This window comes from Mus musculus, chromosome 13 (assembly GCF_000001635.26).
Source record: "Mus musculus strain C57BL/6J chromosome 13, GRCm38.p6 C57BL/6J".
NCBI lineage: Eukaryota > Metazoa > Chordata > Mammalia > Rodentia > Muridae > Mus > Mus musculus.
Genome location: NC_000079.6, coordinates 89,087,901 through 89,111,510, shown reverse-complemented (window position 1 = coordinate 89,111,510; position 23,610 = coordinate 89,087,901). Strand labels below are relative to the sequence as shown.

Here is a 23,610-nt window from a genome sequence, read left to right as displayed (position 1 = left end):
TACCACATTTTCTGTATCCATTCCTCTGTTGAGGGACATCTGGGTTCTTTCCAGCTTCTGGCTATTATAAATCAGGCTGCTATAAACATAGTGGAGCATGTGAGGTAACACAATCACAAAAGAACACACATGATACGCACTCACTGATAAGTGGATATTAGCCCAGAAACTTAGAAAACTTTTGCAAGATACAATTTGCAAAACACAAGAAAATCAAGAAGAAGAAAGACCAATGTGTGGATACTTCATTCCTCCTTAGAATAGGGAGCAAAATACCCATGGAAGGAGTTACAGAGACAAAGTTTGGAGCTAAGACGAAAGGATGGATCATCCAGAGACTACCCCCCCATGGAGATCCATCCCATAATCAGCCACCAAACCCAGACACTATTGAATATGCCAGCAAGATTTTGCTGAAAGGACGCTGATATAGCTGTCTCTGGTGAGGCTATGCCAGTGCCTGGCAAATACAGAAGTTGATGCTCACAGTCATCTATAGTATGGAACAGAGGGCCCTCGATGGAGGAGCTGGAGAAAGTACCCAAGGAGCTGAAGGGGTCAAGGGGTCGGCAACCCTATAGGTGAACAGTAATATGAACTAACAAGTAACCCCAAAGCTCATATCTCTAGCTGCATATGTAGCAGAAGATGGCCTAGTTAGCCATTACTGGGAAGAGAGGCCCCTTGGTCTTGCAAACTTTATATGACCCAGTACATGGGAATGCCAGGGCCAAGAAGTGGGAGTGGGTGGGTAGCGGAGCAGGGAGGGTGGAGGGCATAGGGAACTTTCAGGATAACATTTGAAATGTAAATAAATCAAATATCTTATAAAAATAATTAAATAAATAAATAATCCAAAACCAACAAAACAAAACAAAACTCTCTTTTTCCCATGCTAAGAAAAGGAATTAAAAAGTACCTATGATTTATTTTCCTACTCAGATATATTTTTAAAATGGAATGCCAATTTGTGTAGTCTGTATTGTCTTCATGCACAATGTGGTAACTTACTGCACCATTATTACGAGAAGGCACTTTAAGTGAAAATATTATCAAAATAAGAAATTTCAATAAATGGAATTCATCTTTTGAACAGAAAAGTAATAGAATAATAACATGTGAATAAAAGTTTCTGACAGACTATTTGACATGGATCATATAATATAGAAAGAAAGGTGCATGGCACAAAGACAAGTGATGCCCCGTTTTCTTCACAGTTTTGGTTTATTCATAACTTGAAAATGAGCTTGTTTTTAGTTAGGTAAATTAGGTGGTTCTATTGTCATTGTGTTTGCAAGTTTTATTAACAAGAGTGATCTTCATAAGAACTCACAGAGTAGAATTAGAGGTCTGTAACCTATGAAGAGATATCATCTATTAACTCTAACCTGTTATTAAGGCTAAATTGAAGCTTACTGAAGAACACCCTTAACATACTTTCACTGCCACCATCCCTCCATCTGAATCCCTTCATCAATCATCCACATAGATATTAATATTGAGTTATTTGATTTCCAATCAGAGATGTCAGACCAAGGTCACAAAAGCAGTATTACAAATGTCTTTGTGTCAAAGATCATGTAATATATATGCATGCCTTGGCATGTAACATAATTATATTTATAGAGCCTTTGCCTAAGCTTGAGTTGTTAGGTCGCCGATCGCTATTGCTTTTTACCTATGTCCATGTAAATTAACTTTGTTAAATGAAGTCTAAGCAATTGACAGAAACATAGACTTGGAAGACATATACCACATTAAGTATAAGTGACTCTAATAGATAAAGAGAAAGAAATTTCAAAACCATACTTAGTTTCATCTTTAATCATAAATTAACTACTTAAAATTGATAAAATATTAACAAGAAAGTTATTTACAGCTGTTGGTGAGATAGCTCAGTGGTTAAGGGCACTGGGTGCTGTTGCAGTTGACCTGTTAAATTCCCAGCATTCATATTGAAGTTTTCAACCACCTCTAGCTCCAGTTGTTCTTCTGACTTCCATAGCACATGTCACACATGCAGCTAATTATTCACAAACAAAAATTAAAATAAACAAACATTAAAAAACATGTACAGATGTGGATCCCTTCCTCCATTATGTTAATAATTGACCCACATTTATTTATTCTTAAGGTGATGTTTCACGTTCTGCCACGTGGAAGAGACAGTGTGAGCATGGAGCAGAGCTATCAGAGTGTGGGTGTTATTTCTGAATGCTGACCGTTGTTGAGCACATGGGGCTTGCTTGTATAATAGTGTTCATAACTTACTTTATGTTCCTCATTTGGGAGATATTCTCCCTTCCAGGTTAACAATTTCATAATTAGAAATAATGAAGGTCCAGGAGATGAAGGTATGTCTGGTGTTCCTTAGCAAAAATGGTGAATGCTGTGACCTTCAGGACAGCCCTTAAGGCTGTAGGAAAGAACTCTCAAAACATGAGTTAAAGAATATATAATTTCTAAACTACGCAAAATATATAGATGCAGTATGAATTATATTGAGGGGCTTCATGTACGAAAAGAAGAGAGGCAGCGGCTCTATGAGCCACCTTGTCAGAAAGATATTTAAAAGGGAGAAAAAGATTTGTGGACTGGTGACCATAGGGCAAGATGCCACCCAACTAAATTTATTGTTTATTCTTACAAAGGCAGGCAGATTCTTGAGTTCAAGGTCAGTCTGGAACAAAACTTGTTTAGGCCCAGATGTGGTGAATTGATGACCTCAGTGTCATATTCCACCAAGGTAGCTTATTGTTTGTGCTGCTTAAAAAGGCAGGCAGATCACAGAATTCCTTGCTATGTTAAAAAAAAATTGTGCTTGCTCTCTCTTCTGAGAATCAAGGGACTAAGGTCATAACCTGCTGTTTCGATAGAATAATCCAAAGGGAACCTGGGGTGAGTGATTGAATTGATAGGCAAATTAAAGGCTGAGCTTTGGTCTGCAAAAACTGAGCTGTCTGGAGATCTCTGGAAAGCTGTCTTGAGCAGAGCACAAAGCTGTGCTGTAAACTTGTTCCCGTAATTGATTTCTAGTCATTTCTTTCGCCACTCCCAAACACACCCTTTCCTCAGAATCCCTCTCCAAGTTGAGGCTGGTCTTGGCAGTGATGATTATGAACCACTGGACTTTGACATTAACTCTTACAGCCATATGTTGTTATATAGAACCTGTGTGAAAGACATTGGAAATCAAATAACTCAATATTAATATCTATGTGGATGATTGATGAAGGGTTTCAGATGGAGGGATGGTGGCAGTGAAAGTATGTTAAGGGTGTTCTTCAGTAAGCTTCAATTTAGCCTTAATAACAGGTTAGAGTTAATAGATGATATCTCTTCATAGGTTACAGATCTCTAATTCTATTCTGTGAGTTCTTACGAAAATCACTCTTGTTAATAAAACTTGTAAACACAATGACAAAAATATAGTTAATGCATTTAATGTTCTGTTTTATTTTAACTTAGGTTGCGTATGCATAGGGCAGGAGAACAAAATTCAGTAGAAATAATAGGAATGAACTGATAGTCATTGAAAATTCTGACAGTGTTTATCTCCAGAAGCTTCATTCATATCATACAGAGCATACATGTATGGTTACAAATTAACCATGAACTCAAGATTTTAAATACTTTCTATGAAATAGACCCCTTTGTTAGCTGGTGTTGATAATAGATACTTTTTAGAACAATAGCTGTAAATCAATAGAATAAAATATAAGGAACCACAAATAAACATCAAAGTGCTTTCAAATGTATAATATATAAATATCTACTAAAGCATTATTAAAATAGATAATAACTGGCTTGATAAAATTTATATTAGGAAACAACACCCCTGAGACTTTTAGATATTTACGTCATATATAATGTGAAACAAAAAGTATGTGATATCTGCTACCAAAAAATCATACATTCTGATAATATTTTCAGTGGTCATTTCCTATAGTTATTTGATTGGAAATTTAATTTACAGAAGAAATTCTTGCCAAACAATAAGATACGTACATAATTTGTAGTCTAGTTGGATAACTCCTAACAATTTAATTATATTAATTTTTTTCATATACCTTTATCCACTTATGATTTGAAGCCCCATTACCTGGATTGAAATTTTAGTGGGAAGCATTTAAAAGAATGAGACCAATAATGCAGTTAGTAATGCTTGCACTCTGGTGCTTATGTTCTGTTAGACCAGAATCTACATCCAAAAACGATACCAAAATGACTGTTCAAACACGCGCTCGGTATGACACCAATGGACATTCCAAGCATGAGACCTCAACCACACATAAAGAGCCTTAGATGACTAAGGAGACCCAGAGGGGTAGTCTGCCACAGGGAAAGGTAAACCAATTGTTTTACCAGTGCCAAATGGTCAGCTGTTAACACGCCAACATATAATGCTTAATGGACGGACCATGCTCTCTGTAACAGTTTTCTTGGATATGGAAATAATCCACTCTGTTCCTTAAGCAGGAAGGTCAACAACCAAAACAGCTTCAGGAAATTCCAGATTCATGAAGCCTCCCCCTGCCGTAACGAGCAATGAATACTGCAAAAAGATTCAAACAGGGTGAGCTTCAAAGTAAACATCTGAGAATAGAGCAGCTGCCTAGAAGCCACGGGGAAACCATGGAGCAAAATGGAAGAGATGAACTGAGTCACTTGGAAAGGACTCTCTAACTTGTTGAGCTGACTATAGGCTGTTCAATGTGCTCCAGCTTCTCAGATTTTGTGAACTGTCACTTGTGGTAGGGTTGGCCAGGATGATGTAGCTGTCTTCGAGTCATTTGAGTACTTACTGCACCTGTAAGTAAATCCTCACTCATATTTCTGTAAGTTAGACTTTGGGAGTTATCTGTACTTTTGTCTGTCATGGGATCCCTATCTGGAGAGAGAAAACCTGTATTATGTCTCCCTGCCAAAGGTTCTTTCATACAACAGCAGGTTATATTTATGAATAAAGGTATACACACACACACACACACACACACACACACACACACACTAACAAATTAGTGAATAAAATTGGCCATGCATTTGTAGAAAAATGGGAAAGGCATGTGGGAGGATTTGGAGGGAAGAAAGGGAAGGGAGCAATGTTGTTATAATTCCAAAAATAAAAAAAAATAGAAAAAGAAAAGGACTATTTATTATACTAGAATACAGGGGTAAATCTATTGGAAAAGGAGATGGCATTATTAGGTTACTATTTGATAAATAAATATGAAATGATATTTATAGATAAGGGTCATTTAATAGATATCACCAAATTTTGATCTGCTTGAATGTACTAAAGTCAATATAAATTTCAGGATTTCTCTGAGTTCAGAGCTATGTTTTTCCATTCTGAGTGTTTGGTGGTTAGATAATAGTGCCATGTATTTATAGGCTTCCTTATATGACTCTTGTTCTTCCCATTTTTCTTGTCAGAATAGTTTATTTTCTGCCCTGCTCCAGTTTTTCTTGAAGTTTAGAATTGCACTTACTGACTTTGTGCTGCCTTCATTCTTTTTATAGAACCATACTCCTCGAGTTCAATTTACTTTTACATTGGATATTTTATGTGTCTGTTCCTTTAGAGTTCTAAAAAGAAAGTGTATTATTGACCAGATAAAGCTATTCAGGTGACTATTATGAAATTTATTTTTAGGATCTTAGCTGCTTTAATGGTTCTTTAGAATTTAAGATATGCTCAAAGTAGCATGTCCCTTAACCTGGGATATTCTCTGTGTTTTTTATTTTTTATTAATGCCTGCAATCTTCTATCCTGAGTAGTTCTCTGCCTCACACTACAGTTACATAAGGGCCATTAATGGCTTGATCTTGAATGAAAAAATTCTTCTTAGGCTCTATTTTATCGAACAACCCCACTGTACACATTATTTTCCTTCTTCTTTCCATTTAATTGTTCTTTCATTTTTCTCATTATTATTTTGTTTTGATTTTGAGTTTTTGAAACAGGATGTTATTTGCTCAGGATGGCCTTGAACACATGATGTATACAACCAAGGGTAACCATGAACTATTGAGCTTCCTGTTTCTAACTCCTAAGTGCTGAAGTTAGAGTTTCAGATTATGTTTCTATACACATACATGCACGCACACACACACGCACACACACACATACATTTCACATAAAAACCACCTTTTCACTTAATCATTAGCAATTTCATGTGCTTAACACTTGTCACTTCCTCTCTTGATAATGCTGTCTAATCTCAGTCTTTCATTATTTTTATTAATAGTTCAATTTTAATGAACACACTTATAGAAGTATGTTAATAGTTGTTTTGCTAATAATATAATTATTAATATATTATTTTATATAATATTAATATAAGACTATCAGATATCATAATGGAAATCTATAATTTGTAACTTTACTATTTTAAACTTTCAAGTAAGTAAACAAATAAAAACATATTTACACCTTCAGTAGATAGGCACAGCCCCCAGCTGAGAGATGGGCCCACTGACCCATCTCAAAAATTTTAACCCAGAATTGTTCCTGTCTGAGGGAAATACAGGAAAAAAAATGGAGCAGAGACTGAAAGAAAGGCCATCCAGAGACCACCCCACCTAGGGATCCATCCCATCTGCAAACAACAAACCCAGACACTATTGCTGATGCCAGGAAGCACTTGCTGACAGGAGTCTGGTATGGTTGTTCCCTGAGAGGCTCTACCAGCACCTGACCAATACAGATGCAGATACTCATAGCCAACCATTGGACTGAGCACAGGGACAACAATGGAAGATCTCAGGAAAGGACTAAAGGAGCTGAAGGGTTTTGCAACCACATAGGAAGAACGATATCAGCTAATCGGACCACCCAGAGCTCCCAGGGACTAAACCATCAACCAAAGAGTGTACATGGAGGGATTCGTGGCTCCAGCTACATATGTAGCAGGGGATGACCTTATCTGTCATCAGTGGGAAGGGAGGCTCTTGCTCCTGTGTAGGCTTGTTGCCCCAGCATAGGGGAATGCTAGAGGGGTGAGGCAGGAATTGGTGAGTGGGTAGAGGAGCACATTTGAGATAAAGGGAGGGGAGATGGGATGAGGGGTTTGTGGAGGGGATACCAGGAAGTAGGATATCATCTGAAATGTAAATGAACAAAAATTACTAAAAAAAAAAACAAAGAAAGAAAAAAGAAAAAGAACATATTTCAAGCAACCATTTATGGTTAGATAACAGTTCAATCTATAGCAAATGTAGTTAGGTCTTATTTTTACTTCATTTTATTTTTTGCATATATTTGAACTCCACATGGTTAATATATCCCAAAAGTGTACTATGCATGATGTGTAGTTATCGTTTTAGGGCTCTGCTATAGAACAAAGACCTGAATTAGTTTATGTGTGAAGGAAAGTCATCCTTCCTTGCTGAAAGGGGGTTCCTAATTCAAATTGGGTGCTCTGGTATCCATATCTGAGTTTTATCACCTAAGGATCCCTGAGCAAGTACTCACACCTCAATAAGTAGCAGCCCTACCTCCTTCAGCTGTCCTAATTACACTGGCAAAGTCTACACACCTAGGCAGAAAGAAGTCTATTGTGTCTGTGTATCTCTCAAGCGGATGCAGAGAGCATATGCCCTGTTTTCAGAACTGCACACTTTGCCTTTGCACTTAGTGTTACATATTGCTTAACATACTCCCTTCGAAGCATATTGAGCCAATGAAAACCTTGTGTAGGAATCCTGCATGCTGTTCCTTCAATTGCCAAATTTGGCTCCAGGCTGCAGGCAAAACTTATTGCAGCTGTTTGAAACCTTTGAGAACTCAAGAAATAATGCTATTATTTGGGTTATTGTAGTTATTGAGGGAAAGATTGGGGACCATCTATTTCATTTCTCCATCTGAAAAAGGCATGAATATCTTCTGCTGATAGTTGAGATAACATAGGAAATCATTTCGGGTTTGCATGTAATTTCTCATTATGAATTAACTCTTTCAAGCTCACATTATTCATCAGGACCTAAATTTGTCCTATGTGCCCAAGAATGTGCTGTCACTATGAGTAGAACATAAAGTGCAGTGTCAATGTTTGATGGTTAAATTCTGACAAACAAATCAAATTTTAATCATGTCCCAGGCTTCTAGACCTGGAATAACTTCTTTTAAAATGTTTTCCTTTGTAATATTTTCACTTTTGATATTGCATATGCTTTAATTTCTTTAATACATTCACATGCTGAGAGACCAAATGATAAGTAAAATAATTGATATTTTCAATCTGTGAAAAGTCGACTATATAATATATTATATACATATATGATTATTGATGGCATATATGTATATTTCTTTTTTCTGAACCACCCAAGCTATACATTTCACCAACACTAAATTCAGTTAGGTTGTTCACAAACTCCTCTTCTCTATGTAACTCATATGTCTGTCTTTGAATTGAAAAACATGAGAGGATAATTTAACTTCAGAGTAAATAAAAGGCTCACTCATATTTTCAAGACATATACAATGTAATAATAGAATATTGCCGTATATTAAAATTTAAAATTATAGTGTTTCATTAATTATTTGCTAGCCAATAGTAAGTTAAGGAAGAAATGAAAATATAATTCAATTTTTTAGAGGTATTTGATGAGTCCTAGAAAGTCTAGGGAAACAAGTGTCTGATATTTGTTTCTCTTTTACTTCCTTATCATTTTAAGAAACAGCAGGTAACTTTTAAAGTCTGATTGTCTGCAAAACTCTGTGGGAGTAACATGGAAACCCAAACCCACAGGCATCTGATTGAAGATGGAACTTATATGTCAGCATTGCAAATCCAACTGAGTGTTGCCTTCAGGTCACATCTGTGTGTGTTTATTGCAGAGACATCACCTTGCAGGGATGCTGGAATCCTTTCTTGCCTGGAGGATTATCATGCACTCTCATAGTACCCTATTTATCAAATTTTTATGTTTTTCTTAACTGCTGCACCATTTCAAATATGTGAAAATTAAAAAGTACTATATGTGTAGATTTATGATATAAAATTGTATATACTTTAGATTTAACTTATGTAAAGATTAATGCTGAGAAAAAAATGTATATACTCCATAACAGATTTTTTTTCTTATGTTCACAAAAGTCATCAACATGAGATTAATGTTCTTTCTCTTGTGTTACTAGAGTTCTGGGTTAATTCTTATATTAGTATTTCAAGCAAAATAGAGTAACCGTAAATTAAATTAGGTGATGTTTACAAAGACAAAAATAAATATTTAACAATCTTGCAAATTTCTGTAACATGGAAGGAATACAACTGGTATTAATTGTGAGTGGTTATTACTCTCTTTCTCCTTAACTTTTGTTTAGTTATAATATATTTACATTTTAAAATATAAATTTTATATTTTAACTCTCTAAGAGTCACCAATAATTAGTTTATAAAATTGTTTTTTAGGTTAGGGAGCAGGGGGGGGGGTATACGGGACTTTCAGGATAGCATTTGAAATGTAAATGAAGAAAATATCTAATAAAAAATTGTTAAAAAAAGAATAAGATAAAAACTTTTAAAAAGATAGTTTTTTAATGGGTAAATATTACCAGCCATAATTGGCATGACTTCAAATGAAGTTTCTTGATTATATATTATCAGGATGTATTGTGGATACACTACACTCTACTGCTACTATAAAATTCCACATTCTCAAAGAAAAGTGTGTATATTAGTTCTTCTCCTTAAGTAATATGTTTTATAGTTTGTGAGATTTATTAGAGAACATGTCTTATGGGAGCCTTGGGGAAGTCCTGACAGTGCTGAGCCTGCCTCTGTACACAGGACTGTGTCTTAATATATTTGCCTTACAAACCTCTCCGATGACCACATTCAAGCCACCTAGTCTTTAATTCATCTGTATTCAATTTTGTAAATTCGCACTTCTATAGGTCTTCTAAACGTCTCTGCTCTCCAGATAACAGGAGCTTGTTGTTGATCCTATGTTCCTTATGCTGCAAAGTGGTATGAGAGGAACTGGTAACCTAGCCATTGTGAACCCTGGCCACTGCACACTTCGGCCTCTCAGAGGGATCTCTCATGGCCATTAATGCAACCTCTTCACGGAGCTGAAGTAGAAAGAATGGAGTTTCAATGAAATACAAAAACCATTTTTGTTTGGAAAAAGCTTCATCTAGCCATACACCATCTTGTGACACAGAATTAATACTCCTTTACCTTTGTCAAGATCTGTGATGTGGATGTTGGTACAGAAGACACCTCAAGCAATGCATTGCCTACTATGACTTGTTCTTCAGTGCAGGTAACACCAGGTAACTGCATAATCATGATGACATGCTAAAGCATGGTTTTCTGGGATGTCTTTTTTTTTTTTTTTTTTTTTATGAATTTCTCATTTCCACTGTCCTCCCTTTTACTTTTCTTAATTAAAAAAACCCTTTCCTTTGGTCTCATCTAAAATATTTCTTCTCTGATGCTTGTGTCATAGCTTTTAATGTTTGTCAGTTTCATTATAAGATTCTGTATTATTATTTTCACACCATTAATCTGAGCAATGCATGGCAGTCAAGACTGATTCCATTCTGACTATTGTTGCTCCCTAGAAAGAAGGTATCTTGACATAATTGCAGAACAAATTAATTTATTCACAGATGTTGTAAAATGTCATATGTATATGCAAGAATGGTCCAGAAAACATTTGTCACTAATTTGTTTAATCACATGCTTGAATATATTCAGGTTTGTTTGCTTTTATTTACATATAATTTCTTTCCAATCAGGACTGATTTTTTCTAAAAACTCTTATATGAAATGTATGTTTAAAATATACCTTTAATTTGTATCAATTCAACTTGTTAACATATTAATTGCACACATAAAAGGTCTTATAGAATTTTTATATGCATTTATTATATTTTTCACCCATTACTCTCCTATTATTTCTCCCTGCTTATTATTATTATTTCCTGCTTATTCTTATTATTTCTCTTATTATTTCTCCTTGTTGGTAACTTTCTTCTTCCTAATTATTCCCAATTTTACTATATTCCAGCTTTCTTTAGCCACAGCAATTGTTATCAGGAAAAACCATTGATAACCAATGCTGATTAGGTTTCACAGGGAAAGGAATCTTATAAACAGGATTGGTGGCTATATAAACTGGTGCAGTCGCTATGGATGTTCTTCAGGTTAGCAAAAACAGAGTCATTGCATGATCCATCCATTCTGCTCCGAGGTATCCACTTGAATGTCTATAAGTATATATACCACATGGCCACATGCATTTCCATGTGGCAATCTTCACAAGAGTTGAGTTGTGGAATTGACCTACTTACCTGTCAACAGAAAACTGGATAGAGAAAACTACATACTACACAGTATATATGCAATGAACTTTTATTCTGACATGAGGAAGAAGTAATTTCTGTCATTTGCAGGGAAATTGATAAAAATGGGGTTATCTGGTGAAATAAGCCAAAATCAAAAGTGAAATATTATAATATTTCTCAAATATAGAATACAAGTTTCAGTAAAAAAAATCTTTTAAAAAATTCTTTAAAAAAATTTAAAAATCTAGAAACTGCCCCTCCTGGGGATCCATCCCATAAACAACCACCAAACCCAGACACTATTGCAGATGCCAACAAGAGGTTGCTGTCAGAAGCCTGAAAAAGCTCTCTCCTGAGAGGCTGTGTCAATGCCTGACAAATACAGAGGTGGATGCTCACAGCTATCCATTGGACAGATGACAGGGTCCCCAATGAATGAGCTAGAGAAAGTACCCAAGGAGCTGAAGGGGTTTGCTGCCACATAGGAGGAACAGCAATATGAACTAATCAGGACTCTCAAAGCTCTCTGGGACTAAACTACCAATCAAAGAAAACACATGGTGGGACTCCTGGCTCTAGCTGCATAAGTAGCAGAGGATGGCCTGGTTGGTCATCAATGGAAGGATGGAAGGAGAGGCCCTTGATCCTGTGAAGATTTTTTTGCCACAGTGTAGGGGTATGCCAGGGCCAGGAAGCAGAAGTTGGGTGGGTGGGGGAGGGGGAGGAAGGGGATAGGGGATTTTTGGAGGGGAAACTAGAAAAGGGGATAATATTTGTATTGTAAATAAAGAAAATATCTAATAAAAATAAATTAAAAATAATAAAAAATAAAAGATAAAAACATTTTAAATAGGAAATTAAATTATATATATAGTATGATGTCTAAAGTTAAATAAATTTCTTCAGATTGTTATCATTTCTTCTAGATAAAATCATTGAAATCTAACTATTTGAAATATGATATTCTTATTTTTAGTCACTCTAATACCTAATTGTTCTTCAGATCTTTGTGTTTATATCTATACCTTGTTACCTTTCTTTAGCCCTCACACAACATGGTCTCCTCACCTATATTATTTTCAATTTCCATAGCTCAGCCTTTCTTTAAAGATTTTACTTATTTAGTATATATGATGAGTACACTGTAGCTGTCTTCAGACACACTAAAAGAGAGTATTAGATCCCATTACAGATGATTATGAGACAACATGTGGAAATTGAACTCAGGACCTCTGGAAGATCAGTTAGTGCTCTTAACCTCTGAGCCATCTCTCCAGTCCCTAGGTTAGCCCTTTCACGCTTAACATATGCCTGAGATTACATGGCCTTTTATGTCTTCCTGTGTTCTTTCACTGGTGGATTTCTTAAGAGCTATGTATTATAGGCCAAAATATAGACTCGTTTTTAACATGGAAGAAGGTACCATATTATTAACTCCACAGATACTGCTTTGTTTTTTACCATTTGTTAGGCATTCAAGGAAAGAACAATGATAGCTTTAATAACCATAAACACATAAACACAAAGAATAATTAGTGGTTTAGTGTTTTGAAAACATGTTGACATCATATTTTAAAGAAGAAGGAAGGAAAATGTTGGCAAGTGATGTGTTCTGTAGTGACTTTAGTTGGGTTACAAGTATTCATCCTTGTAAACACGGAGATGCCTCAAGATTTTCTTGCCTTATGCCTCTTAAAATTATGTCCTCTGAGGCATTATCATTTACTTCTATAAGCATTGTTCTTGATAAAATATACTCAGTTATTAAACACAAGTGGGTTTTTGAGTAAGTAATAAATATTTAAATTAAATAAATGTATAACACAAATATATAAAGATACACAAGGTTCATTACTAATGTAAATTTTAACAACTCAGAAAATCCTTATGAGTGGTTTCAGGTATTTATTAATACCTTATATTACAAATATATTTTATATAAACTAATAATATAATGCCCATTAGTAGAAATTGACTTATAAATGAGGAATCTGAGACTCAAGAGTAGCAGTTAACTTGTTCGGAGTATATAGAAAGGACAGAAGTAAAAATTTTAATTCCAGTTCTATTTGAATGCAAAGCCTGAGTTCTTTTCTCCAGTATTGCCACCATCATTTAAGGTCACTTTTCAAATGCAATTGCAAGAAAATATGTGGTGTGACACTCGTTTTGTTGTTCCACGATTGGCAGGACTTATCATACGTAGGATTGCAGGTTGTGCCGCTGCAGCTAGCTGGGATTCAGGCCAAACAGTAGTTTACTATCCATGCATCCCTAAGGAAATTACTTAATAACTCACTAGCTCAATTTTCTCGGTAAAGTGGAACTAGAAAGAGATGGAACCTATTTCAAATGGGTCTGAGAGGATTAAGACACTTTATATTACTTAGAAGAGTACTTGACATATAATGACATCTAAAATGGAAATCAACATTGTCATATGATCATTGGTAAAAAGATGTAGTTTATCAAAAATGTTGGTCATTAAATCATCTTTACAAAGTCATCAATATAATGTTAAGGATATAACTTACATTCTACATGTAAATATAAAAGGAGCACTTTTCACTGAGTAAGCCTATATTGACAGAAATATACCTGCTCATACATATTACTAGCACAAAGACAAATTCACACTGTTATATATAAAAAGTAAATATTGTATCTATATCGGTGTTAGTAAATGTTACCTTGTTTGTTAGTGGATATTCTGGTTTTGACTATCAAAAATGAAGGTAGAAAAATCTAATTTTTAATGAAAATATTTCTACAATTTTCAGCTTTTGTTATAAACATAGCAGAAACTTTTAGAGTAAGGGTTTATAGAATTATCTACATATTTCGTTCATTTGAAAGTAGATTAGCTTGACATTTCAAATGTTACTGTATTTTCCACGGAATAATTTAAGTTTAGCTTTTAATACCTACCCCCCTGCAACTTATCTGAGTATTAATTCTGTCTTAGCATAGTGTTCAGGAATTAAACATTATAAGAACTCTCTGGGTAGCTATTTTAATTTTTACAAATAGTGTCAGTGATGAAAATGCATTTGAGTGTCAGTCCTGAAATTTAATCATGTCACATTTAAACACTCAAGAGGGAAATGTATATGGTTGTTGTGAAAAGAAAAAAAACTCAGCAAATGAAAACAAGTCTAGTTATTTTTAGATTAGTTAACTAATATGTTCTCTGTTTCCATTGCATTATCCTGATTTAAATATCACATCCAGTTAAACATGCATGACAAAACCAATTTGTTCTCATAAGGATGGGTTTGTCATTGCGGAACCTTGTCATTTTTCTCCTGGCTGTTTATGAAAACATCATTTTGGGCTCCTGAGCATGTCATTGAAAATAACCAAGAGAATCTACACAAAGACTTTAATTGGAGGAATTTTTGTTATATGTAGTAAATATTAGAGGAACACCTAAATAATATTCATGTCAATCAAAGGTAATTTCAGTAGAAATAAACAACACTAAACTTTAATCAACTGTTATACTCAATAAACAGAAAAAAAATACACATTAAAGCATGAAACATTTGTGTTGCCCAAAAATCTAACTTGAAATTATTTATTTTGCTGTAGCCTATCTATAAGTATAGGTAATAAACAACTGCTAATAATACATTGGAAATTATTATTAGACAGTTTTAACACCTGATAGGCATTTTTGTGTCTATGTGGAATTTTGCTTTTTAGTGTATGTGTTGGGAGGGAGGGTGGTGATAAGAAGGATGTAGCCATATAACCCTGACATATCTGGAATTTACTGTGTAGATTAAATACCCTTGAATTTTTCAGGAACTTTATGTCTTTATGTTCTACATTTTAGATTTAAAAGCATGATCCATCATGCATAGCAAGTAACTCATCCTCGATCTTTGAAATAATTATAATTTTACTCAAACTTAAAAAAGAGTTCTTTGCAGGATGACAACCTCATTTTTGTGCATCATATCATGGAAATTAAGATTAAGTAAAAACTTATTTCTAATTAAGCAAACATGCATTACAGATACACTAAATGAGCCATAATTTATGATAAATAATTAATATGTTTATTTTATATTTATTAATTGTGCTTAAATATCTTGATTTTGTTTTACTAAAATGAATAAATATTTTTACATTTTAAATGTGCTATGTCACTAATGATTTAAATGCTTCATTTAATTGTATTGACACATCTTCTGCAAGATAAAGTCTATGAAGGAAAGTTCTATTAAAAAATTAGGGAAAATCAGAGAAAGTTTACGATGTAACATGGGCTTCTTTGTTGTCATTTCTGTTTGTTTGATTTTTTTTAAAATTAGGCTTTGCAAACAGTCTAAGCAATAGGAAACATTACTATTTCTTCAATGCTGATGATCAAACCAAGACTCCCCATGTAGAAGGCAGATTCTGTACCATTCAATTGTATCCTTGGTACTTAAAATCATTGAATTTATGGGTTCAAAGCTAGGTTGTAGTAGTAGATGCTTAATCACAGCATTCAAATATGCCTGCTAAGTTATTTGAAATGAACGGTAAGTAAATGATGTAAAACAATCAAGACATTCCTCTACAGACATAGCTGAACAGCAGACCCAAGTTCCCACTTATCTTTCTTATTTCAACTTGTTTATATAAATCCACTGCAGGACCAAGTGAGGAAATGTGCAGTTGTACTGCACATACATTCACAGGAATCTTGTGTATAGAGAGAACGACCAGTTTAAAGGAACCTAAATTGCTGTGAAACCAGAGGCCTGGATCCTGCCACTTTCATTGTGACAACTGGGGACAACCATATCAAATATCAGCCTCAGTTTCTGTATCTGAATATCAATCTGCATCTTTGCTATGCATTTGCATTTAGTTATTCTGTTACATAGATGGCATAATATGTGTAAAATCAGTATTTATAAAGTTTCCTTAATGGCCAGCAATTATGAAAGGCTGCCATTAGTGTTACTATTAACACTGCTTAACTCAGAACCTAGCCCATTGAGTATAGTCCTGTGACTCTTCTTTCCACTTTTAATTAAAAAAAAAACTGTTGCAGAATATTTTCTTCCTCCTTATTAGCATTTTGAATACATGGTCATCCTACCATTATACCCATCATCTCAGAACTCTACTGCCATAGTTCCCAAGAAGCCAGAGTTTGCTTGTGTAGGTGCCAGCAAAGCTATATTCTGTTTTATCTTCACATGTTAATTGTGATTCAAACTATTTGATCCCATTAGCTACTCAATCCAAACTGTCTCCTTTTATTGGCATAAAGTGATATGCATACTGAACCATGAAAAGAGACCAGTAAAAGATAAGCCTGGATGTGATCTGCTTCTAGAGTGTAAGTATTACATTTTCATGTCTGTGCACTGAATAATACCTCCAGGGAATATGCATAACAGTAAGAACACATATGCAGTGACCCACTACAATCAATCATGCATTCTCAAAGTAGATGATAATAACTTGGATCCATACTCTGTTATAAATGCAGACTTCAAATTAGCGTCTGGTGTGTATACACATTTTTTACATAATATCACTTACTATATTGACAATTTCGTCCCATAAATTCTCCTGGGCATTCACAAGAGTAGTTAGCAACAAGGTCGGTACATATTCCGCCATTTCTGCAAGGCTCAGCTTCACATTCATTTATATCTGATGAAAAAAAAAAAAAGAAGAAAAGAAGATTGTTGATACAAATAAGCAGATGTTAGAAAATACAGGTATCTTAAATAGAATGTCTGAAGAGTGCTATTCCTTTGCGTTTATGTGCACACATTTCAAAAGCACAAATGCTCCATAAGCCAACAATTTATTTTTAAAAACAAATTATATGAATTTCAAATAGAAATGAGAATCCATATATATATATATAAGACCAACAGACCCAAACCATTCCTCATTCTGAAAATTAATATGAGTACTTTGGGGAAATATTTGGTGCATTCTTAGAATTAAATCAAACAAATTAACCCTGATGGAGAGATAAATTGGCTTCCCTTAAAAGATCTCAAATCTATACTGTAGCAGTAACTGCCAATTAGCACTGTCTCATTTCATCTTAATTCATTAAAATTCCAACTGACAGAAAGGTTTTAGTTTCTAAATAGGTTGCCTTTGATGAGAAGCAAATTAGAGTTAATAGCTAAAGCTCATTACATGTAAAATATAATAAATGTAAATGATGATCATTTTCTAATCTCATTCATGAGTTTCTAAAGTTAGGGTGACTAGAGGGAAATACCTTTGCTCTGCCATCATTACACATGATGAAAAACCATGCAAAACGGAAGCCATTTGGTGAATTATGTTCATCTCCATGCTAATTTTGGACAACAGAGAACATTATTGTAAATTTTAAAGATTTATTTTATTTTTTCTTCATGTGTATTTGGGTGTGTTCATGTGTGCATGCATATGCATACATGTGTGGATAGTACAAATGACAGTTACCAGACAGTATTGGATTTCCTGGACTTACAGGCAGTTGTGAGCCTGCTGATGTGGGTGCTGAGAAGAGTGTCACATTCTTTGAAAGAACAACAAACACTTTGAATCGCTGAAACTACTCTTCATCATAATGTATGTTTGGAATCATGTGAAATTCTAAGCTTTTGGTCCTATCACAATTTCAAATTATTTTAATGTGATTAAAATGACTATACCATTCATTGTATTAAAAATCCATCCTATGACATGTTTTTCTCTGTATCATATATACTGAAATTTCTCCTAAATATAATATAATCAATAGCTAATAAATTAAAGTTTGATTTCTAAAACAGAATCATTTGTTTTTATGGAATAAGATATAAATATTGACATTTTTATTTACAGAAATATAAAATATACTGACTACTTATGTCGGAAGAAGACCAAATTAAAAAATGTAATCTGATTTTGGATTTGAAGGGACAGTTTCATCAATACAAATGAGGACAAGATATATATGATAGCTTCTAGCAGGAGAAATAAAATTGTACTCATGCACACAAGCCTTCGATATTTGGAGGTAGTAAGGGCATCCCGAGTCTAATGAAACAAGGAAGGGAACAGATTACAAGGACCACTTGATGCTATCTGACCTAACTCAATCTTTTTTTTTTTCCATTTTTTATTAGGTATTTAGCTTATTTACATTTCCAATGCTATACCAAAAGTCCCCCATACCCACCCACCCCCAATCCCCTACCCACCCACTCTCCCTTTTTGGCCCTGGCGTTCCCCTGTACTGGGGCATATAAAGTTTGCAAGTCCAATGGGCCTCTCTTTCCAGTGATGGCCGACTAGGCCATCTTTTGATACATATGCAGCTAGAGTCAAGAGCTCCGGGGTACTGGTTAGTTCATAATGTTGTTCCACCTATAGGGTTGCAGATCCCTTTAGCTCCTTGGGTTCTTTCTCTAGCTCCTCCATTGGGAGCCCTGTGATCCATCCATTAGCTGACTGTGAGCATCCACTTCTGTGTTTGCTAGGCCCCGGCATAGTCTCACAAGAGACAGCTACATCTGGGTCCTTTCAATAAAATCTTGCTAGTGTATGCAATGGTGTCAGCGTTTGGAAGCTGATTATGGGGTGGATCCCTGGATATGGCAGTCTCTAGATGGTCCATCCTTTCATCTCAGCTCCAAACTTTGTCTCTGTAACTCCTTCCATGGGTGTTTTGTTCCCACTTCTAAGGAGGGGCATAGTGTCCACACTTCAGTCTTCATTTTTCTTGAGTTTCATGTGTTTAGGAAATTGTATCTTATATCTTGGGTATCCTAGGTTTTGGGCTAATATCCACTTACTTTTAAACCTTTCAAATATAGGTACCTCAGTGACCATTGATAACTATTAACAAAACAACTTATAATTAAAGCTATCTGATTCTTCAAAAGCCAGTCAAAACTTTTATTCAGAGCTTAAAGTGAGATAAGAAAAAGTAGAGTTGAACAGGGTGAACTTGAAGTTTTATAGACATATTCCAACTATGGCAACAAAGGATCTTCTTATCACTTAACTATACAGCTGGCTTTTTAAACATATATGTTAAATCTAAATTCATAAAAATATGTAAATGAATTATATACTTAATACAATAGAAAATTTAGCAAATCATTGCATGTATTCTTATCTAGTAATATGCAGGATTAAAGAGCAGACAGCAATTACACAGAAACACTTATGTGTTAGTGTAATGTAGCTCTTTCATTGATGAAGGCTATTTACACTGTGATTAACACTGCAAGCAGTCTAAATGAAAACTGACCTCAATTTGTGCAAATCATGTTTAATTAAAGACTAGATAGAAATGTTCATGGGATACAATGTAGTGAAATTAAAATTAAATCTGTATAATAGATTAGTTTTTGTCACAGATCAAGTCATTACCATTTTCAGAAAAAAATGTCCACATCTATTTTCAATATAGTGAAATGGAGATTTTTTTTGTATCTAAGAAGTACTTGACACTGTAGTCTTTTCCTTTTTGTAAATAAAAATTCCCATACTGAATGAAATTTACAGTTTATATATAATAAAAGGGCTGTGCTTCTGCTACTACCATGTAGGAATATGTAGTGATTTCATAATGTATTCCCAATGAAAGCAGAAAGCTGACATTCGCACACAACTTTGCTATTTCCCATGTTGTGTGCTTGGTGCCCAGTGGCCATGCTGCACATAAAGTTCCAGAGAAATCTCATGACCCACCTTTGTTTTACTCATGGCCACTTTTCTTTTTATATTTTGTTTTGTTTTTTACTTTACTTTTTGGTGAGGAAAAAGTAAAGGAAATAAAGTAGGGAAGCTATGAGAAGATAAGTGAGTTTCTTCCGTGAAATAAAATAAGAATTTCTGAGTCTAGTATTTGACTATCTCATGGGTTCGTTCTCCTTATCTGGATAATATTAAGACATTTTTCTATTGTGTTGCATTTATTTCCTGCAGCTCTGTAAATGCTGGTAGCATTGATGGTTAATCCTGGTTGTCCACTGGATTGAATTTGTAATCCATAGTAAGGGTATTTTCTGAAGAGATGTGCTGAAGGGGAACTGTGTCCCCTCAGGGCAGTGCTTTTCCAATGGCTGTCCATATAGAAAGAGGTCAGCCTAGATGAAATGCCCTACAGTGGGGAGACGGAACTTATAGAGCCCACCTCCAACAAAAGGACAGGGCATCAAGTGAGGGATGGGGTTGCTATCCCACAGTCACACCTATGACCCATACGTTTTCCTGTCTCAAAGAACTGCAGGGATGGAAATGGAGAAGAACCTGAGGAAAAGAAGATCCAGTGACAGGCCCAAAGTGGGATCCCGCTGAAGAGGAGGCCCCAAGGACTAACACTATTACTGAGGCTATGGAGTACTCATGATTGTCCTCCAAAAGACCCAACAAGCAGCCAGAAGAGTCAGATGAAGATATTTGCACCCAACCAATGAACAGAAGATACTGACCCCCTTGCTTGAATTAGGAAAAAGCTGGAATAAGCTGAGGAAGGCAACCCTGTAGTAGGATCAGTAGTCTCAATTAATCTGGACCCTGAGATCTCTCAAACACTGGATCACTAAGCAGACAATATACACTAGCTGATATGAGACCCCCAACACCAGAGGACAGCTGGATCTGGGTTCAGTCAGAGAAGATGCACCTAACCCTCAAGAGGAGGAAGGCCCCAGGGAGTTTACAGGTCTCCTGGGGTGAGTGTGGGTGGGACATTTTTGTGGCAATGGTGGGGTGGGGAGAAGGTATGGGATGTGGAACAGTCAGACGGTGGACCAGGAGGGTGATAAAATCTGGAGTGTTAAAAAAAAAAAAAAAGAAAAGAAAAAAGATAAATAAATAAATAAATAAATAAATAAATAAATAAATAAATACATGGAAGACAACAAGCATGTATCTCTCAATTAAAAAAAAAAAAAGAAAAAAGAAAGAGATTCTAGGGAAAAGAGGCTGTTATTTTGACTGCCTGTTTTTGATCCTTGTTAGAGAATGCATTCACCCTGCTCCTTGCTACTGAAATCCTTCTCTGACAACACCTAGTTTCTTTTGCCTTCTGACATAAATACAAAACCTACAACTCTCTAGAAAGCCTCCCTTCATCACTAAATTGAACCCCATCCAATCCTGTGGATGCAGAAGCAGCTACTGGGTTTACAGACATTCCAGAGTGAAGAAGGCCATTGTTGGACCTAAACATTGAGGCAGGAGCTGATGCAGAGGCCACGGAAGAGTGATACTTAGTGCCTTGTTTTTCATGTCTTGCTCAGTCTGCTTTCTTAGAACCCAGGGCCACCATCTCAAGGGTGGTCCCACCCACAGTGGGCTGTACCCTACCCCATCAATCACTTATTATAAAAATGTCCTACAACCCAATCTTATGGAAACTTTTTCTCAATTGAGATTACCTAAAACTGGCCAGGTACATACAGTAACCAACCTGTGTGTGTGTGTGTGTGTGTGTGTGTGTGTGTGTGTGTGTGCACGTATTTAGCTATCTGTGACAGAGAGACAGAGGGCAGAGGAAGATTGTGTCTACCCAAGCACAGTTTAGGAATTCATTAGTGAAAGCTCTGCTAATAACTAGCAATTTATTCAGATATTTATGTCTTAATTATTTTTGTACTGCTCCGATAAGATTTCTTGACAAAGACAAGTCATAGAAGGGTGAGTTTACTGTAGTATTATAGTTTAGGGTGACCATGGTACAGAACATGATGGCAGGGAGGCAGGCAGTAACAGCATATGAGAGTATATTTTGATCTACAAGTAAGATGCAGAGTGTGCTAACTATGGGTGGCCTGGGTTTTGAAACCTCAAATCCTATCCCCAGTGACCCTTTTTCAGTAGTACTATACCTCCTAGTCTTCCAAAACATGTCAAACAAGTTGGGAGTAAGTATTCAAATAGCCTATTTGGGGGGTTGTTAATAATTCAAACCACCATATTGAGTCCCTATGAATTGTAAGTCCTTAGGCCACTGTCTATATCAAAATGCAAAATGCATTTAGTTTTATTTCAAGTCCACAAATTTCCATAAGCTTCACAGTTACAACACAACACACTTGAAAAGTTCAAAGTCTAAGTCTCTTCTGAGACTCAAAATAATCTCATAATTGTAATTACCTGTACAGTCAAAATAAAACTACATAGTTTCAACACAGTGGCAAAGAATATACATTCTGATTCCAAAAGGAAGGACTTGGGGGAATAGTGAGGAAATACTGGACCTAAAACAGAGTAAGTCCTAGCAAGACAACATCCAAATCCTATTGCTCTATGTCTAATGTCACAGAGCTTAGATAGTTCTATCCTTCCAGCTTTGCTGACTGCCACACATTTTTCTTACAGGCTTGTTCCAGTCCTTGTCTGCAGCTCTCCTTAGCAAATTTCCCACAGCTCTGAAACCTCTAACATCTCATGGTTTTTACCACAACCTATACTTCATGTTTACAGCTACATGCAATGGCCTCTTAGGGCCCTCATGAAGGGATTCTCCTGTCACCCAACTCTTATCAACAGCTCTTTTAACAGAGGTGAACTGTTGTATAACACCCCTACTCTTATATACTTCCTAACTCTAAGGCAAGAAACAGGGCAATCATTGCCATGTTTGACTGCCTTTTTGAGGTGGAACCTGGCCCCTTCTTTGAATTATATTTGCATAAGCATTGATTAGTTGTTTTTAGGAGCAGAAAATTCCTCAGATGTTTTTGTTTTTACATCCTACAGGATTAGCTGGCTGGAGTCCTGCTCTGAAGACACCACAGCCTTTATTCCATTGCAAATCAGGTGTCTCCTTATCTCTTTTAACAGGAGACTTGGCTCCACATTAAATGCTTTGGTACTCTACCCTATACATTTTGCATTTCTCTCCACCCTGCTTAGGCTTTTGTTGTTGTTGTTGTTTGTTTTTGTTTTTTTTTTCTTTTATTGCAGACCTGCATAAGGGTGACTCCCAAAAAATCATGTGGTAGGTCAATATTAGGCAGATTTCAAATCTTTCTGAGAAAAGTAGCACCCAAAATTTCAACTTAGTCTCACTCAGAATCTTAGGACATTGGCAAAAGGATGTAATGTTATTTGTCAGATTTCACAAGTATCTAGCCCAGTCGCTACTATTGTTTCCTCTGAAACTTTTTACTGGACCTTCATATTGTTCTCGTCACTACTGCCGTCCAATCTCCTGCTAGATTCTAATACATCCTGGTATCTAGGTTGACTCATGAAGCTCTGCTCAGAGTGTTCAATCATTATCTCTAGTCTAAAGTCCCCAAATGTTTCCTATTCCTCCATAAACAGTATGATCATGTATGTCAGAGCAA

The 23,610-nt window shown here is 35.5% G+C and overlaps 1 protein-coding gene across 2 annotated transcripts in view; it reads right to left on the bottom strand.

Moving 5' to 3' along the window:
• Positions 1 to 23,610, bottom strand: part of Edil3 (EGF-like repeats and discoidin I-like domains 3) — a 501,754-nt gene that overhangs the window by 211,715 nt on the left and 266,429 nt on the right. For both annotated transcript variants that reach the window (NM_001037987.3, NM_010103.4), the window contains one exon: positions 16,847 to 16,960. In NM_001037987.3, coding sequence (NP_001033076.1) covers positions 16,847 to 16,960 — 114 coding nt within the window. The remainder of the gene's footprint in view (positions 1 to 16,846; positions 16,961 to 23,610) is intronic.